This window comes from Schistocerca serialis, chromosome 12 (genome assembly GCF_023864345.2).
Source record: "Schistocerca serialis cubense isolate TAMUIC-IGC-003099 chromosome 12, iqSchSeri2.2, whole genome shotgun sequence".
In the NCBI taxonomy this organism is placed as follows: Eukaryota; Metazoa; Arthropoda; class Insecta; order Orthoptera; family Acrididae; genus Schistocerca; species Schistocerca serialis.
The window spans coordinates 28,815,973-28,833,771 of NC_064649.1; the positions used below are offsets into that span (position 1 = coordinate 28,815,973).

The 17,799-nt window shown below is 51.4% G+C and overlaps 1 protein-coding gene across 1 annotated transcript; it reads left to right on the forward strand.

The window, feature by feature from the left end:
* Positions 1-9,696: 9,696 nt before the first annotated feature.
* Positions 9,697-17,731, forward strand: LOC126428371 (loricrin-like). Its single transcript, XM_050090299.1, has 4 exons — positions 9,697-10,074; positions 12,673-13,154; positions 15,690-16,430; positions 17,434-17,731. Exons 1-4 carry the CDS (start codon positions 9,697-9,699, stop codon positions 17,729-17,731), a joined length of 1,899 nt encoding a protein of 632 aa, XP_049946256.1.
* Positions 17,732-17,799: the final 68 nt, after the last annotated feature.

The window sequence follows — 17,799 nt, forward strand, 5'->3', positions numbered from 1 at the left end:
GGTCATCAATGGTGTCTGTTCTTTCGGACATGTCAGATAGGACAGACACCATATCTATGTAAGTATATATATAAGAAAGTATCGCATGACTTCTCTCACCTCAGTGTATGTCTCTCATCATTACGTCTTAGCAGGCAAACTTTCTAACGCCTATTTCATGCCACCCTGTAACAGTGTCGCGGTGGCACTTTTCAGCAGGACAATACGGGTCTAGATATTGCATGTGTGTCTATGAGCTGTATGTGTAGCGTTGGGTAGTCCCATGGACAGTACATCCGCAGATATGTGCCCGACAGTACTTGTGTAGGACAGGCTCCAATGTCAACTCTGTCCCAGTTTCATTATCCAGGATGTCAAGGACCAGTTACAACAGCTGTGGGTCAGCTGGCCTAAGGAGAGAATAGAACGGCTTTTTGACACCTTTCCTGGTCGAATCAGGTTTTGCATCCAGGGCAGAGCGGGTGTAATCATGAAGTTCACATCACAAGCGCTCTCAAACCTGTGAAGTTTTACCTTGTCCTTCTGTTCTGGGTTCTCCTCTTTTTTGCCATGCAGTGTATTCAATAGTTATTTCCACTTTCTTCCAAATGAAAACTGACACGATAGCGCTGTGAAAAAAAGACTGTTTTCCACGAAATTTATGGAATAACGATTCAGAGCCAAGTGGTATATTGCAGCAAATGCATATGCACCTTATTTCCTCTTTCCTCAGTTTCATTGAACACAGTCGATATCATCTGTATATTTGTTCTAAGACGAAAATGAGGGCCACTAATTTTTTTAAGCTGCATATCCTCTAGTGCTGCTTACTTTGTTCTCAGAAAGCTTTTCTGTTTCGAAAATGAGAAACCACTGACTTGCAAATTGGCGCCGACAAGTCTACTAATGTTTGTAGCCTTGATGTTCTCTAGTCGCCTTCTAAAAAACATCAAGTTGCCAAGACAATTAGGAAGTAAGGAATTCGTTGGCACATTCTGTGGGAACGTCGACTAATCTCGTTACATCCTCGCAGTTGGTCGCATTAAACATTTTGATCTCATTGTATCTAACAATAGTAAGCAGGTACTGTACCACTGTTTTAATCCTCAGAAGTGATTTTGTGAAAATTGTCACCGGTGTCTTATCCATCCGAAATATGGCAGCGGTTACAGTTGGCACCGAATGTGGAAGTTATCTTTTCTGCGGATTACATTTCTGTTTCATATGAGGAAGCCTTGTATTACTGGATCTCATTGTGTCCAGAGAACAAAATCCATTTACAGTAGCTTTTGTTTCAGATTTAAGTGGGAGGCAAAAACAATAAAGAAATGCTACCGCAGTACCTGTGAGATACAAACCCTGAATACCGCTGATAACGTACAGTTACATATTCAGCAGCAAGAAGGGAAAACTTCCATTAGTTACAAGGTGACGTAACAATTGCGAAGTAACTGTTCTTGTAAATTATAATGTCGACAGTATGTATACTTCCTAAAATCTCGGAAAGGACTAAAATGTATACACTTCCGCGTACGTTCGAACCATCAGTTGAAACATTTAGAAGACTCCGATACTGATACCTAAAAAATTTGGTTCTGAACTATCCAACAGCTTCTTCAGGTGATACGAATCGCTGTGAACTTTATGTTTCACAGAATGGAACACACAGAAATCGTCAGACGATAAAACAAAGTGAGAAAACACGCAATGAGACATTAGTTCCATGTTTTTATCAGCTGCTTTCACTTCTTGTGTGATGGAGAACGATGTGACGTTCTCAGCTGACTGTCCAGAGTCCATCGATGAACAGTACCAGAGCAATTGTCGTGTACCATTCAGAATAAACTGTTCTTCGATCTTGTGGAAGAACCAGAAGACTACTACTCTCTGCCCACTCTCGATTCCTTATAGAATCAGACGTTTATGTACAAAACAGCTTCAAACATGTGATTACTTTGAAAATTAGATAATAATAATCATCATCGTCATCAGTGTTCTGCCTAAAGGCAGATTTTCACATGGTAGTTCTCCAGGCTATCCGGTCTTCTGCCATCTTCTTAAGGTCTGCATAATTTCCTCTTCCTTTTATGTCGTCTATCATCTTGTATCTCGTTCCTCTCAGTCTTCTCTCACAAATCAATCCTTCCAAAGCATCTACTAGCAAGCACTCCCTTCTCAATGAATGTCCCAACAAGTTCTTTTTCCTTTCTCTTACAACCTTCAGCAGACATCTTCTCTCACCAACCCTTTCCAATAGTCTTTCATTACTCACTCTTTCCATCCAGCTTAATCTCTCCATTCTCCCCCACATCCACATCTGAGATGCTTCTAATCTTTTTTCATCCTCTCGTCTCAGAGTCCATTTTTCTGTCCCATACAGTGCCACACTCCAGACAAAACATTTGCCAAGCCTTTTTCTCAGTCCTTTATCTAATTTGCCACATAAGAGTCTCCTCTTTCTGTTGAATGCCTCCTTCGCTATGGCAATTCGAGTTTTCACCTCCTGGTGACATCTCAAGTCTTCAGTTGTTGTGCTTCCCAGATATTTAAATTCACTTACTTGTCTAATGGTAGATTGTCCTATTTTAATATTGGACACTCTGCGTCTTGTACTTATGACCATACTCTTTGCTTTTGTTGTGTTTATTTGCATCCCATATTCCACACAAGCTTCATTCAGATCTTTGAGCATGTTATTCACTGTCCCCTCACCTTCTGCCACTAATACCATGTCATCAGAAAATCTTATACATTCTATTCTCTTTCCACAAATACGATTAGATAATGTCTTAAATTTTTGACGTTAAGCATGTGAATCCTTTGTTGGTTACCCTAATTATATTAGTTTCAGATTATTCATCGACGGACCAATGAAGAAATTTAAATTGATGTTCGGAGTTAGTTTAATGTCGCTAACTGCTCCCATTGTCGACTACGGGATGAATGCAGTATGGGTAATTTGACTGCTCTTGAGAAAAAGCGATTTTTTTTTCGCGCTTCTAAATATTTGAGACGTCACGGCCCACCAAGCACATGCCGTAATTTTGCAGGATCATTCAGTGCTAAAATGTGTTGCGAACAGAGTTAGCAATAAAAAATAATAAATGAAAATGTCATATCTGATGCTGACGTTTAACAGCTTGAACGGCGAAAATATAGCAAGTGAAAATTGTTTTTCCTTTTCGCTATTTTGTTGTTGGTATCAGCGGAAAAGAGTTTAGTGAGGTTTTGAAGTTATGTGTGAAGTTCGTTGGGAGGTGCAAAGTGCACTCATTCTCGAATACTGGACTGATATAGTCTGGATAGTTTGCGCGCCGTAAGTTAGCTGTCTCAAGAAATACGCACTGGTTCTGCATTCAAAACTTTACGTTTTGTGTTCTACCTTTAAGATAAAATGATAGCGCTTAACGAGTAGTTTATGACAGGATTTTAAATTTTTAAATGCGGTCGGTAATAGTATGAAATACTGTAAAATTTTTTTGTTGCTCCTGTAAGCCGTGAGATAGGCAACCTGCAATTACAGCTCTGCACCGCACTAGCCGTTTAGTGATACAGATGGTTGCGAACCAAAGACACAACCAATCCTCCTCTTCGAAGTGTCTCATAAAGAAACTTTATTTGATGGTTTTCGTTCCTTTTGGAACGCCCAAGCAGTTCATTTCTACTTAGTTTTCGGCTCTTACACCTACTGGCTGCAATGCTGTAAACCGAATGGAATTACTGGACTCTTCCTTAAATCCACGTCAAGAGCCTGTCTTTGAACTTCGGTTGAAGTGTGTGAAATTCGCAGGGAAGAGTCGTTTCCACATATGTAAAACCGAATGTACTGCAGTCTTTTGTACACCTAAGGATGCCTTCACTGCCTTTGCAGACGGAAAGCACTTTCCCAGTGGTTCAAATGGCTCTGAGCACTATGGGACTCAACTGCTGAGGTCATTAGTCCCCTAGAACTTAGAACTAGTTAAACCGAACTAACCTAAGGACATCACAAACATCCATGCCCGAGGCAGGATTCGAACCTGCGACCGTAGCGGTCTTGCGGTTCCAGACTGCAGCGCCTTTAACCGCACGGCTACTTCGGCCGGCACACTTTCCCAGTATCCTACCAAGTAACCGAAGTCTCCCACCTATATTACCTACAAGTGAGGCTATGTGATCATTTCCTTACATTTCATACCTTACTATCTGCTACGCTCAAATATTCGTATGCGTTAACACATTCTAAACGTTATCAATCGATGCAGTAATTGTAGGACACTATGATTTTACCTTTTGTTAAGTGTATAAATCGACACTTACACTGAACTGTCAAAGAAATTGGTACACCTGCCTAATATAGTGTAGGGCTTCGACAGCACACAGAAGTGCCGCAACACGCCGTGGCATGGACTCGACAAACGTCTGAAGTAGTGCTGTAGGGAACTGACACATTAATCCTGCAGAGCTGTACATAAATCCTAACGAGTTCGAGGCGGGTGGATATCTCTTCTGAGTAGCACGTTGCAAGGTATCCCGAATAAGCTGTTTATGTCTGGGGAGTTTGGCGGCCAGCAAAAGTGACATGCACGGTCTATGGACTCATGAGGTTGTCTCCATACCTGTACACGTCCATCAGCTCCATACAATTTGAAACGAGACTCGTCTGACCAGGAAACGTGTTTCCAGTCATCAACAGTCCAATGTCGGTGTTGACGGGGCCAGGCCAGGCGAAAAGCTTCGTGTCGTGCAGTCCTCAAGGGTACACGACTGGGCCTTCGGCTTCGAGATCCCATATGGATGACGTTTCGTTGACTAGTTCGCACACTGATACTTGTTGATAGCACAGCATTGAAATCTGCAGCGCTTTGCGGAAGGGTTGCACTTCCGTCACGTTGAACGATTCTCTTCAGCCGTCGTCTGTTCCGTTTTTGCACGATCTTTTTCCGGCCGCAGCGATGTCGAAGATTAGATGTTTTACCGGATTCCTGATATTCACAGTACAATCGTGAAATGGTCGTGGGGGAAAAGTCCTCACTTCATCGCTACCTCGGAGATGCTGTGTTCCATTGCTCGTGCCCCGACTGTAACACCGCTTTCAAACTCCATTAAATCTGTATAACTTGCCACCGTAGCAGTAGTAACCGATCTAACAACTGCGCCAGACACTTGTTGTCTTATATAGGCGTTGCTGACCGCAGCATCGTATTCTGTCTGTTTACATATTTCTGTATTTGAATACGCACGCCTTTAGCAGTTTCTTCGGCGCTTCAGAGTATGTACACATATCAAAAAAAGTTTTGCATCACCTCGGTTCCGAGAGTTCCGCAACCTGTACACAAAATTGGAACAGAGATCAACATAAACATCATTTCCGCCCTTTTTATTGCTCGTGAAAACCACACATTGCATGTCGCACCACAATACAGTGAGACCTTCAGATTGCTGTATACACCGATATCTCTGACACCCAGTAGCACGTCCCCCTACATTGATGCATGCCCGTATTCGTCGTGGCATACTATCCACAAATTCATCAATGCACTGTTGGTCCAGATTGTCCCACTCATCAACGGCGATTCAGCGTAGATCCCTCAGAGTGGTTGGTAGATCACGTCGTCCATAAACAGCCCTTTTCAATCTATTCCAGGGATGTTCAATAGGGTCCTTGCCTGGAAAACATGCTGGCCACTCTAGTCGAACTACGTCGTTATCCTGAAGGAAGTCATTCACAAGATGTGCACGATGGAAGCTCGAATTGTCGTCCATGAAGACTAATGCCTTATCAATATACTGCCGGTATGATTGGACTATCGGTCAGAGGATGACATTCACGTGTCTTACAGCCATTACGGCGTCTTCCAAGACCACCAGCTGCGTATGTCGGCCCCACATAATGCCACCGCAAAACAGCAGGGAACGTCCACCTTGTCGCACTCGCTGGACAGTGTGTCTAAGGTGTTCAGCCTGACCAGGTTTCTTGCAAACACGTCTCCGACGATTTTTTGGTTGGAGGCATATGCGACAGTCATCGGTGAAGATAACGTAATGCCAATCCTGAGGGGTCCATTCGGTATGTTGTTGGGCTCATCTGTACCGCGATACATGGTGTCGTGGTTGCAAAGATGGTCCTCCCCATGGACGTTGGGGGTGAAGTTGCGCATCATGCAGTCTATTGCGCACAGTATAAGTCGTAACACAACATCCTGCACGATAAGCATTATTCAACATGGTGGCGTTGCTGTCGGGGTTCCTCCGAGCCATAATCCGTAGGTAGCGGTCGTCCACTGCGATAGTAGCCCTTGGGCTGCCTGAGCGATGAATGTCATCGACGGTTCCTGTCTGTGTGTATCTGCTCCTGACCGTCTAGGCACGGTTGAACTACAGACAACACGAACCGTGTACCTCCTTCCTGGTGCAATGACTGGAACTGATTGGCTGTAGGGCCTCTTCCGTCTAATAGGCGCTGATCATGCATGGTTGTTTACATCATTGGGCGTGTTTAGTGACATCTCTGAACAGACTGTGTCTGTGGTACAATATCCAAGCTCAACGTCTATCTTCAGGAGTTCTGGGAACTGCAGTGATGTAAAACTTTTTTGGTGTGTGTACATTTAAAGTATGATGGTTTGTACGAATCTGGGACATGGATTTACGAACATAAAATAATGTTCAGAATTAACTTTTCAGTCTGCAGCGGAGTGTGCGCTGATGTGAAACTTCATGGCAGGTTAAAACTGTGTGCCGGACCGAGACTCGAACTCTGGGTCCCGGGTTCGAGTATCGATCCGGCACACAGTTTTAATCTTCCCTGAAGTTTCGTAAAATAATATGTTTGAACAATTACTATCTAAGGCCATGAAGTTTCGTAAAATAATATGTTTGAACAATTACTATCTAAGGGCAAAATACAAGAAGATATAAAATTGTAAAACAATATATACAAAATAGATAAAAACTGATGTCAGAGGGCTCCACGATCATCTAGTTGCCCTTAATGTAGAAACTGTGTCTATAGTACAAGGACCGTTCACTAAGTAATACAACGATTTTTTTTTCTCGGGCGGTTTAAGTTGAAAAAATGAATATCTTGTTGGACGTCATGGAATATTCCCGCCTAAGCCTCTGTAGTTTCATGAAGTTCCAACTGGAGGCGGCGCTGTTATGCTACGTAGCCTTCGAAATAGCATTTGTAACGGAGGTGCTATCCAAGCAGATAGCTATCATGCAGTATCTGTTGCTGGAAAAGAAGAGCATCGCAGATATTCATAGGTGATTGCAGAGAGTGTCTATGGAGACGTGGCAGTGACCAGACCAAAAGCTCTGCGAAGCGTTGGGAGAAGTGTGTCGTCATCGCAACAAGGTCGAGTAAACCTGTCCGAGCTCTCGCATGCCGGCCCACATGTAATATTCATCCTTGTGTTGTGTGTGTTATTTACTGATATGTAAAACCAGATGTAATACCTGCGTGTATTTTGTATTCTCTGAATTGGTTTACAAAACATACTGTCATGCAAAGCCAACTGTAATATTCCCATACTATACTGTTAATAATAAGCAATGTAACAAACAGAAATACAGTTACCTATCCGAACAGCAAAAGCACAAAAATAACCGTGTGTGTTATCCTACGGAGTAAGCATCAGACTAACTCGTTTCTTGAAATAATTCATTAGTTCGGAGGTATGGCAAAGAACGGTAGTTAGACTACACTTTAGATTTAGATAAAAGATGCTTCAGCAATATAAGAAAAGTTCAGCCCCTCAAAACAAAACTACAGTGCCCAATTGCTTAAGCAAACAGACCGATTTCATGAAAACAAAAGTAATTTCGAACAGGAGGGTTTCTACATCAACATATTTGATACTCAACATTTCGTTGATTCACTATAAACTGTTTAACCTCACTATTTATCACCATTAATCAACAATTTAGTATTCCCTTTCATTAATACGTAATGTGAAAGCTGCAAACAATTTATCTAATGTGGTCTCTGAATCTGGCATAACCTTACGTAATCATTTTTAACACAGAAAATAATAGCAATGTTAATTATGAAATTCTCAGTTATTCTTTCCATCAATTGTTTCACTGATTAATCACTGATTTGCCAACAATATATTAAAGATTTCACAGTCTTGACTGAATACAGGTCACTCGGAACTTTCATTACCAGGCTAGGATCCTGCTTGGTTTATGAGCGGGATAAATTACCAGGTCGCCACAACTGTTAATTTGGGTGATGGTTATTATTCTTAAAGCACATTTAAACTTCCTGGCACACACTATAATACATAGCTAAAATGTCGTACCTGTAAGCTAGGATCAGCGACGGTGGTGTTGGTGACAACAACTGCATTAATATCAGAACGGCCAAGAGCAGTTATCCATGTCAGACTTATTTCCTCTTCATAGCCATGATCCATCTTATAATCAATAATCCGTTTCTCTCCCCATACCAGGCCGTGACAAACTGCAGTTTCCAACCGAGGCAAGATGCAACAATATGGCGCACTCCACACTGTGCTGGCACTGTAGGTGCTGCCTCTAAGATCACTGGCCACCGACCGACTTTGTTGGCGCCCGCCAAACGCGCCAAAAGTTTCCGCTCCCACCTTTTCCTACGCTTACACAGCTTTCCATTCCTGACGAAACTACTCGATCTTTTATACTTCACATATCTCATACAGCCCTAAGTGAGTGCCAGTAACTATTACATACATAATTACATTATAGCACCTTTTTACATTTAATAATTATAACAAATAGATATCTTTACAATATTTAAAAGTAAATATTACACCCTTTTCTTAATATGTACATTCATTTTAATCTTATCAAAGAGTTTCAGAATCGATTTCGCTTCAAACAAGATGTCTCTACTTCTGCTTCAACAGTTTCAATAAAATAACTACAATTTTTTTTAAAAATATGAACAATAATATCACACACAGCCGTGACTCCTGTAGTACTGGAACGTGTGGACACACTCATTCGAGGTGATCGACAATTAAACACCACGCTGAACAGCTAAATGGTCCTGAGCACTATGGGACTTAACTGCTGAGGTCATCAGTCCCCTAGAACTTAGAACTACTTAAACCCAACTAACCTAAGGACATCACACACATCCATGCCCGAGGCAGGACCGTAGCGCTCACGCGGCTCCAGACTGAAGCGCCTAGAACCGCTCGGCCACACAGGCCGGCACGGATAAGCTGGACGTCTCTGTTGGTAGTGCTGACACACTCGTCCAAAAAACATTGAACTGTTCTCCCTCATCCACTGTACAGCCTTGATCTCAAACCCTCCGACTTCCATCTGTCTGGCACAGTGAAGGACACACTCCGTGAGAAGCAGTACGTGGATGGTGGGGAGATTATTGTTGCAGTAAGATGTTGGCTGCATGTCGACCAGTAGAGTGGAACCAAGATGGCACACAGACCTTCTCATTAAGATGGCATACGGCCGTCGCACTGAACGAAGATTGCATTTTAAAATAGGATTTTTCAGTGAAGAGTGTGGCGAATGAAATGGTGTACTCCAATCCTGAATAAAACCAACCTGCATTCGGAATAGAAAGTGTTGCATAAGTCACTGAATGCCATTCATATAATGAGGTTGTCCATTCGGACTAGGATCTACTGTTAATCGAACATTTAATAACTAATTACACTATATGATCTCAGAAATAACGAAAAACGTGTAATACTGACTCTCTGGCAGTTCAGTTTTCACATTATGTGGCAATTACATCAAGTTGGGCTGACAGGGAGCTGGGCTGGCAGGCAGTTGGCGTGGCAGGACGTCGGTCCGGCAGGGCGTCCGTCCGGCGCCGAGCTGGCCCGGCGCGGACCTTGGCGTGGCGCGGACCTTGGCGAGTTTGGGGCGGCAGCCAGTTTGGGGTGGCAGCCAGTTGGGGGTGGCAGCCAGTTGGGGGTGGCAGCCAGTTCGCGGCGGCAGCCAGTTCGCGGCGGCAGCCAGTTTGCGGCGGCAGCCAGTTCGCGGCGGCAGCCAGTTCGGGGCGGCAGCCAGTTCGGGGCGGCAGCCAGTTCGGGGTGGCAGCCAGATTGGGGCGGCAGCCAGTTTGGGGTGGCAGCCAGTTTGGGGTGGCAGCCAGTTTGGGGTGGCAGCCAGTTTGGGGTGGCAGCCAGTTTGGGGTGGGAGAGAGTTTGGGGTGGGAGAGAGTTTGGGGTGGGAGAGAGTTTGGGGTGGGAGCCAGTTTGGGGTGGGAGCCAGTTTGGGGTGGGAGCCAGTTTGGGGTGGGAGCCAGTTTGGGGTGGGAGCCAGTTTGGGGTGGGAGCCAGTTTGGGGTGGGAGCCAGTTTGGGGTGGGAGCCAGTTTGGGGTGGGAGCCAGTTTGGGGTGGGAGCCAGTTTGGGGTGGGAGCCAGTTTGGGGTGGGAGCCAGTTTGGGGTGGGAGCCAGTTTGGGGTGGCAGCCAGTTTGGGGTGGGAGCCAGTTTGGGGTGGGAGCCAGTTTGGGGTGGGAGCCAGTTTGGGGTGGGAGCCAGTTTGGGGTGGGAGCCAGTTTGGGGTGGGAGCCAGTTTGGGGTGGGAGCCAGTTTGGGGTGGGAGCCAGTTTGGGGTGGGAGCCAGTTTGGGGTGGGAGCCAGTTTGGGTTGGGAGCCAGTTTGGGGTGGGAGCCAGTTTGGGGTGGGAGCCAGTTTGGGGTGGGAGCCAGTTTGGGGTGGGAGCCAGTTTGGGGTGGGAGCCAGTTTGGGGTGGGAGCCAGTTTGGGGTGGGAGCCAGTTTGGGGTGGGAGCCAGTTTGGGGTGGGAGCCAGTTTGGGGTGGGAGCCAGTTTGGGGTGGGAGCCAGTTTGGGGTGGGAGCCAGTTTGGGGTGGGAGCCAGTTTGGGGTGGGAGCCAGTTTGGGGTGGGAGCCAGTTTGGGGTGGGAGCCAGTTTGGTGTGGCAGCCAGTTTGGTGTGGCAGGGATTTGGGGTGGCAGGGATTTGGGGTGGCAGGGATTTGGGGTGGCAGGGATTTGGGGTGGCAGGGATTTGGGGTGGCAGGGATTACGGGTGGCAGGGTTTTGGGGTGGCAGGGATTTGGGGTGGCAGGGATTTGGGGTGGTTGGTTGGTTGTTTAGGGGAAGGAGACCAGACAGCGAGGTCATTGGTCTCATCGTATTAGGGAAGGACGGGGAAGGAAGTCGGCCGTGCCCTTTGAAAGGGAACCATCCCAGCATTTGCCTGGAGCGATTTAGGGAAATCACGGAAAACCTAAATCAGGATATCCGGACGCGGGATTGAACCGTCGTCCTCCCGATTGCGAGTACAGTGTCTAATTTGGGGTGGCAGCGAGTTCGGGGCGGCGGCGAGTTTGGGGCGGCAGCGAGTTTGGGGCGGCAGCGAGTTTGGGGCGGCAGCGAGTTTGGGGCGGCAGCGAGTTTGGGGCGGCAGCGAGTTTGGGGCGGCAGCGGGTTTGGGGCGGCAGCGGGTTTGGGGCGGCAGCGGGTTTGGGGCGGCAGCGAGTTTGGGGCGGCAGGGATTTCGGGCGGCAGGGATTTCGGGCGGCAGGGATTTCGGGCGGCAGGGATTTCGGGCGGCAGGGATTTCGGGCGGCAGGGATTTCGGGTGGCAGGGATTTCGGGTGGCAGGGATTTCGGGTGGCAGGGATTTCGGGTGGCAGGGATTTCGGGTGGCAGGGATTTGGGGTGGCAGGGATTACGGGTGGCAGGGTTTTGGGGTGGCAGGGATTTGGGGTGGTTGGTTGGTTGTTTAGGGGAAGGAGACCAGACAGCGAGGTCATTGGTCTCATCGTATTAGGGAAGGACGGGGAAGGAAGTCGGCCGTGCCCTTTGAAAGGGAACCATCCCAGCATTTGCCTGGAGCGATTTAGGGAAATTACGGAAAACCTAAATCAGGATATCCGGACGCGGGATTGAACCGTCGTCCTCCCGATTGCGAGTACAGTGTCTAATTTGGGGTGGCAGCGAGTTCGGGGCGGCGGCGAGTTTGGGGCGGCAGCGAGTTTGGGGCGGCAGGGAGTTTGGGGCGGCAGCGAGTTTGGGGCGGCAGGGAGTTTGGGGCGGCAGCGAGTTTGGGGCGGCAGCGGGTTTGGGGCGGCAGCGGGTTTGGGGCGGCAGCGGGTTTGGGGCGGCAGCGGGTTTGGGGCGGCAGCGAGTTTGGGGCGGCAGCGAGTTTGGGGCGGCAGGGATTTCGGGCGGCAGGGATTTCGGGCAGCAGGGATTTCGGGCGGCAGGGATTTCGGGTGGCAGGGATTTCGGGTGGCAGGGATTTCGGGTGGCAGGGATTTCGGGTGGCAGGGATTTCGGGTGGCAGGGATTTCGGGTGGCAGGGATTTCGGGTGGCAGGGATTTCAAGTGGCAGAGATTTCGGGTGGCAGTGATTTCGGGTGGCAGTGATTTCGGGTGGCAGTGATTTCGGGTGGCAGTGATTTCGGGTGGCAGTGATTTCGGGTGGCAGTGATTTCGGGTGGCAGTGTTTTGGGGTAGCAGTAATTTGGGGTGGTTGGTTGGTTGTTTAGGGGAAGGAGACCAGACAGCGAGTACATCGGTCTCATCGTATTAGGGAAGGATGGGAAAGGAAGTCGGCCGTGCCCTTTGAAAGGGAACCATCCCAGCATTTGCCTGGAGCGATTTAGGGAAATCACGGAAAACCTAAATCAGGATGGCCGGACGCCGGATTGAACCGTCGTCCTCCCGATTGCGAGTCAAGTGTCTAGTTTAGGGTGGCAGCCAGTTTGGGGTGGCAGCCAGTTTGGGGCGGCAGCCAGTTTGGGGCGGCAGCCAGTTTGGGGCGGCAGCCAGTTTGGGGCGGCAGCCAGTTTGGGGCGGCAGCCAGTTTGGGGCGGCAGCCAGTTTGGGGCGGCAGCCAGTTTGGGGCGGCAGCGAGTTTGGGGCGGCAGCGAGTTTGGGGCGGCAGCGAGTTTGGGGCGGCAGCGAGTTTGGGGCGGCAGCGAGTTTGGGGCGGCAGCGAGTTTGGGGCGGCAGCGAGTTTGGGGCGGCAGCGAGTTTGGGGCGGCAGCGAGTTTGGGGCGGCAGCGAGTTTGGGGCGGCAGCGAGTTTGGGGCGGCAGCGAGTTTGGGGCGGCAGCGAGTTTGGGGCGGCAGCGAGTTTGGGGCGGCATCGAGTTTGGGGCGGCATCGAGTTTGGGGCGGCAGCGAGTTTGGGGCGGCAGGGATTTCGGGCGGCAGGGATTTCGGGCGGCAGGGATTTCGGGTGGCAGGGATTTCGGGTGGCAGGGATTTCGGGTGGCAGGGATTTCGGGTGGCAGGGATTTCGGGTGGCAGGGATTTCGGGTGGCAGGGATTTCGGGTGGCAGGGATTTCGGGTGGCAGGGATTTCGGGTGGCAGGGATTTCGGGTGGCAGGGATTTCGGGTGGCAGGGATTTCGGGTGGCAGTGATTTCGGGTGGCAGTGATTTCGGGTGGCAGTGATTTCGGGTGGCAGTGATTTCGGGTGGCAGTGATTTCGGGTGGCAGTGATTTCGGGGTAGCAGTAATTTGGGGTGGTTGGTTGGTTGTTTAGGGGAAGGAGACCAGACAGCGAGTACATCGGTCTCATCGTATTAGGGAAGGATGGGAAAGGAAGTCAGCCGTGCCCTTTGAAAGGGAACCATCCCAGCATTTGCCTGGAGCGATTTAGGGAAATCACGGAAAACCTAAATCAGGATGGCCGGACGCCGGATTGAACCGTCGTCCTCCCGATTGCGAGTCAAGTGTCTAGTTTGGGGTGGCAGCCAGTTTGGGGTAAAAGCCAGTTTCGGGTGGCAGCCAGTTTGGGGTGGCAGCCAGTTTGGGGTGGCAGCCAGTTTGGGGTGGCAGCCAGTTTGGGGTGGCAGCCAGTTTGGGGTGGCAGCCAGTTTGGGGTGGCAGCCAGTTTGGGGTGGCAGCCAGTTTGGGGTGGCAGCCAGTTTGGGGCGGCAGCCAGTTTGGGGCGGCAGCCAGTTTGGGGCGGCAGCCAGTTTGGGGTGGCAGCGAGTTTGGGGTGGCAGCGAGTTTGGGGTGGCAGCGAGTTTGGGGTGGCAGCGAGTTTGGGGTGGCAGCGAGTTTGGGGTGGCAGTGAGTTTGGGGTGGCAGCGAGTTTGGGGTGGCAGGGATTTCGGGTGGCAGGGATCTCGGGTGGCAGGGATTTCGGGTGGCAGGGATTTCGGGTGGCAGGGATTTGGGGTGGTTGGTTGGTTGTTTAGGGGAAGGAGACCAGACAGCGAGGTCATCGGTCTCATCGTATTAGGGATGGACGGGGAAGGAAGTCAACCGTGCCCTTTTAAAGTGAACCATCCCAGCATTTGCCTATAGCGATTTAGGGATATCACGGAAAACCTAAATCAGGATGGCCGGACGCGGGATTGAACCGTCGTCCTCCCGATTGCGAGTCAAGTGTCTAATTTGGGGTTGCAGCGAGTTCGGTGTGGCGGCGAGTTCGGGGCGGCAGCGAGTTCGGGGCGGCAGCGAGTTTGTGGCGGCAGAGAGTTTGGGGCGGCAGAGAGTTTGGGGCGGCAGCGAGTTTGGGGCGGCAGCGAGTTTGGGGCGGCAGCGAGTTTGGGGCGGCAGCGAGTTTGGGGCGGCAGCGAGTTTGGGGTGGCAGCCAGTTTGGGGTGGCAGAGAGTTTAAGGTGGCAGCGAGTTTGGGGTGGCAGCGAGTTTGGGGTGGCAGCGAGTTTGGGGTGGCAGCGAGTTTGGGGTGGCAGCGAATTTGGGGTGGCAGGGATTTCGGGTGGCAGGGATTTCGGGTGGCAGGGATTTCGGGTGGCAGGGATTTCGGGTGGCAGGGATTTCGGGTGGCAGGATTTTGGGGTGGCAGGGATTTGGGGTGGTTGGTTGGTTGTTTAGGGGAAGACGACCAGACAGCAAAGTCATCGGTCTCATCGTATTAGGGAAGGACGGGGAAAGAAGTCGGCCGTGCCCTTTGAAAGGGAACCATCCCAGCATTTGCCTGGAGCGATTTAGGGAAATCACGGAAAACCTAAATCAGGATGGCCGGACGCCGGATTGAACCGTCGTCCTCCCGATTGCGAGTCAAGTGTCTAGTTTGGGGTGGCAGCCAGTTTGGGGTGGAAGCCAGTTTGGGGTGGCAGCCAGTTTGGGGTGGCTGGCAGTTTGGGGTGGCAGCCAGTTTGGGGTGGCAGCCAGTTTGGGGTGGCAGCCAGTTTGGGGTGGCAGCCAGTTTGGGGTGGCAGCCAGTTTGGGGTGGCAGCCAGTTTGGGGTTGCAGCCAGTTTGGGGTTGCAGCCAGTTTGGGGTTGCAGCCAGTTTGGGGTTGCAGCCAGTTTGGGGCGGCAGCCAGTTTGGGGCGGCAGCCAGTTTGGGGCGGCAGCGAGTTTGGGGCGGCAGCGAGTTTGGGGTGGCAGCGAGTTTGGGGTGGCAGCGAGTTTGGGGTGGCAGCGAGTTTGGGGTGGCAGCGAGTTTGGGGTGGCAGCGAGTTTGGGGTGGCAGCGAGTTTGGGGTGGCAGGGATTTCGGGCGGCAGGGATCTCGGGTGGCAGGGATCTCGGGTGGCAGGGATTTCGGGTGGCAGGGATTTCGGGTGGCAGGGATTTGGGGTGGTTGGTTGGTTGTTTAGGGGAAGGAGACCAGACAGCGAGGTCATCGGTCTCATCGTATTAGGGATGGACGGGGAAGGAAGTCAGCCATGCCCTTTTAAAGTGAACCATCCCAGCATTTGCCTATAGCGATTTAGGGATATCACGGAAAACCTAAATCAGGATGGCCGGACGCGGGATTGAACCGTCGTCCTCCCGATTGCGAGTCAAGTGTCTAATTTGGGGTTGCAGCGAGTTCGGGGTGGCGGCGAGTTCGGGGCGGCAGCGAGTTTGGGGCGGCAGCGAGTTTGGGGCGGCAGCGAGTTTGGGGCGGCAGCGAGTTTGGGGCGGCAGCGAGTTTGGGGCGGCAGCGAGTTTGGGGCGGCAGCGAGTTTGGGGCGGCAGCGAGTTTGGGGCGGCAGCGAGTTTGGGGCGGCAGCGAGTTTGGGGCGGCAGCGAGTTTGGGGCGGCAGCGAGTTTGGGGCGGCAGCGAGTTTGGGGCGGCAGCGAGTTTGGGGCGGCATTGAGTTTGGGGCGGCAGCGAGTTTGGGGCGGCAGCGAGTTTGGGGCGGCAGCGAGTTTGGGGCGGCAGCGAGTTTGGGGTGGCAGCCAGTTTGGGGTGGCAGAGAGTTTAAGGTGGCAGCGAGTTTGGGGTGGCAGCGAGTTTGAGGTGGCAGCGAGTTTGGCGTGGCAGCGAATTTGGGGTGGCAGCGAATTTGGGGTGGCAGGGATTTCGGGTGGCAGGGATTTCGGGTGGCAGGGATTTCGGGTGGCAGGGATTTCGGGTGGCAGGGAGTTCGGGTGGCAGGGAGTTCGGGTGGCAGGGAGTTCGGGTGGCAGGGAGTTCGGGTGGCAGGGAGTTCGGGTGGCAGGGAGTTCGGGTGGCAGGGAGTTCGGGTGGCAGGGAGTTCGGGTGGCAGGGAGTTCGGGTGGCAGGGAGTTTGGGTGGCAGGGAGTTCGGGTGGCAGGGAGTTCGGGTGGCAGGGAGTTCGGGTGGCAGGGTTTTCGGGTGGCGGGGATTTCGGGTGGCAGGGATTTCGGGTGGCAGGAATTTCGGGTGGCAGGGTTTTGGGGTGGCAGGGATTTGGGGTGGCAGGGATTTGGGGTGGCAGGGCTTTGGGGTGGTTGGTTGGTTGTTTAGGGGAAGGAGACCAGACAGCGAAGTCATTGGTCTCATCGTATTAGGGAAGGACAGGGAAGGAAGTCGGCCGTGACCTTTGAAAGGGAACCATCCCAGCATTTGCCTGGAGTGATTTAGGGAAATCACGGAAAGCCTAAATCAGGATGGCCGGATGCGAGATCAAACCGTCGTCCTCCCGATTGTGAGTCAAGTGTCTAATTTGGGGTGGCAGCCAGTTTGGGGTGGCAGCCAGTTTGGGGTGGCAGCCAGTTTGGGGTGGCAGCCACTTTGGGGTGGCAGCCACTTTGGGGTGGCAGCCACTTTGGGGTGGCAGCCACTTTGGGGTGGCAGCCACTTTGGGGTGGCAGCGAGTTTGGGGTGGCAGCCAGTTTGGGGTGGCAGCCAGTTTGGGGTGGCAGCCAGTTTGGGGTGGCAGCCAGTTTGGGGTGGCAGCCAGTTTGGGGTGGCAGCCAGTTTGGGGTGGCAGAGAGTTTAAGGTGGCAGCGAGTTTGGGGTGGCAGCGAGTTTGGCGTGGCAGCGAGTTTGTGGTGGCAGCGAGTTTGGGGTGGCAGGGATTTCGGGTGGCAGGGATCTCGGGTGGCAGGGATTTCGGGTGGCAGGGATTTCGGGTGGCAGGGATTTGGGGTGGTTGGTTGGTTGTTTAGGGGAAGGAGACCAGACAGCGAGGTCATCGGTCTCATCGTATTAGGGATGGACGGGGAAGGAAGTCAGCCATGCCCTTTTAAAGTGAACCATCCCAGCATTTGCCTATAGCGATTTAGGGATATCACGGAAAACCTAAATCAGGATGGCCGGACGCGGGATTGAACCGTCGACCTCCCGATTGCGAGTCAAGTGTCTAATTCGGGGTTGCAGCGAGTTCGGGGTTTCGGCGAGTTCGGGTTTTCGGCGAGTTCGGGGCGGCAGCGAGTTTGGGGCGGCAGCGAGTTTGGGGCGGCAGCGAGTTTGGGGCGGCAGCGAGTTTGGGGCGGCAGCGAGTTTGGGGCGGCAGCGAGTTTGGGGCGGCAGCGAGTTTGGGGCGGCAGCGAGTTTGGGGCGGCAGCGAGTTTGGGGCGGCAGCGAGTTTGGGGCGGCAGCGAGTTTGGGGCGGCAGCGAGTTTGGGGCGGCAGCGAGTTTGGGGCGGCAGCGAGTTTGGGGTGGCAGAGAGTTTAAGGTGGCAGCGAGTTTGGGGTGGCAGCGAGTTTGAGGTGGCAGCGAGTTTGGCGTGGCAGCGAATTTGG

Coding starts and splice junctions, on each gene's coding strand:
- LOC126428371 (XM_050090299.1), top strand. CDS start 9,697: ATGTGGCAATTACATCAAGTTGGGCTGACAGGGAGCTGGGCTGGCAGG. Junction 10,075..12,672: donor CCAGTTTGGGGTGGCAGCCA/GTTTGGGGTGGC, acceptor TTGGGGTGGCAG/CCAGTTTGGGGCGGCAGCCA. Junction 13,155..15,689: donor TCGGGTGGCAGGGATTTCGG/GTGGCAGGGATT, acceptor TTGGGGTTGCAG/CGAGTTCGGGGTGGCGGCGA.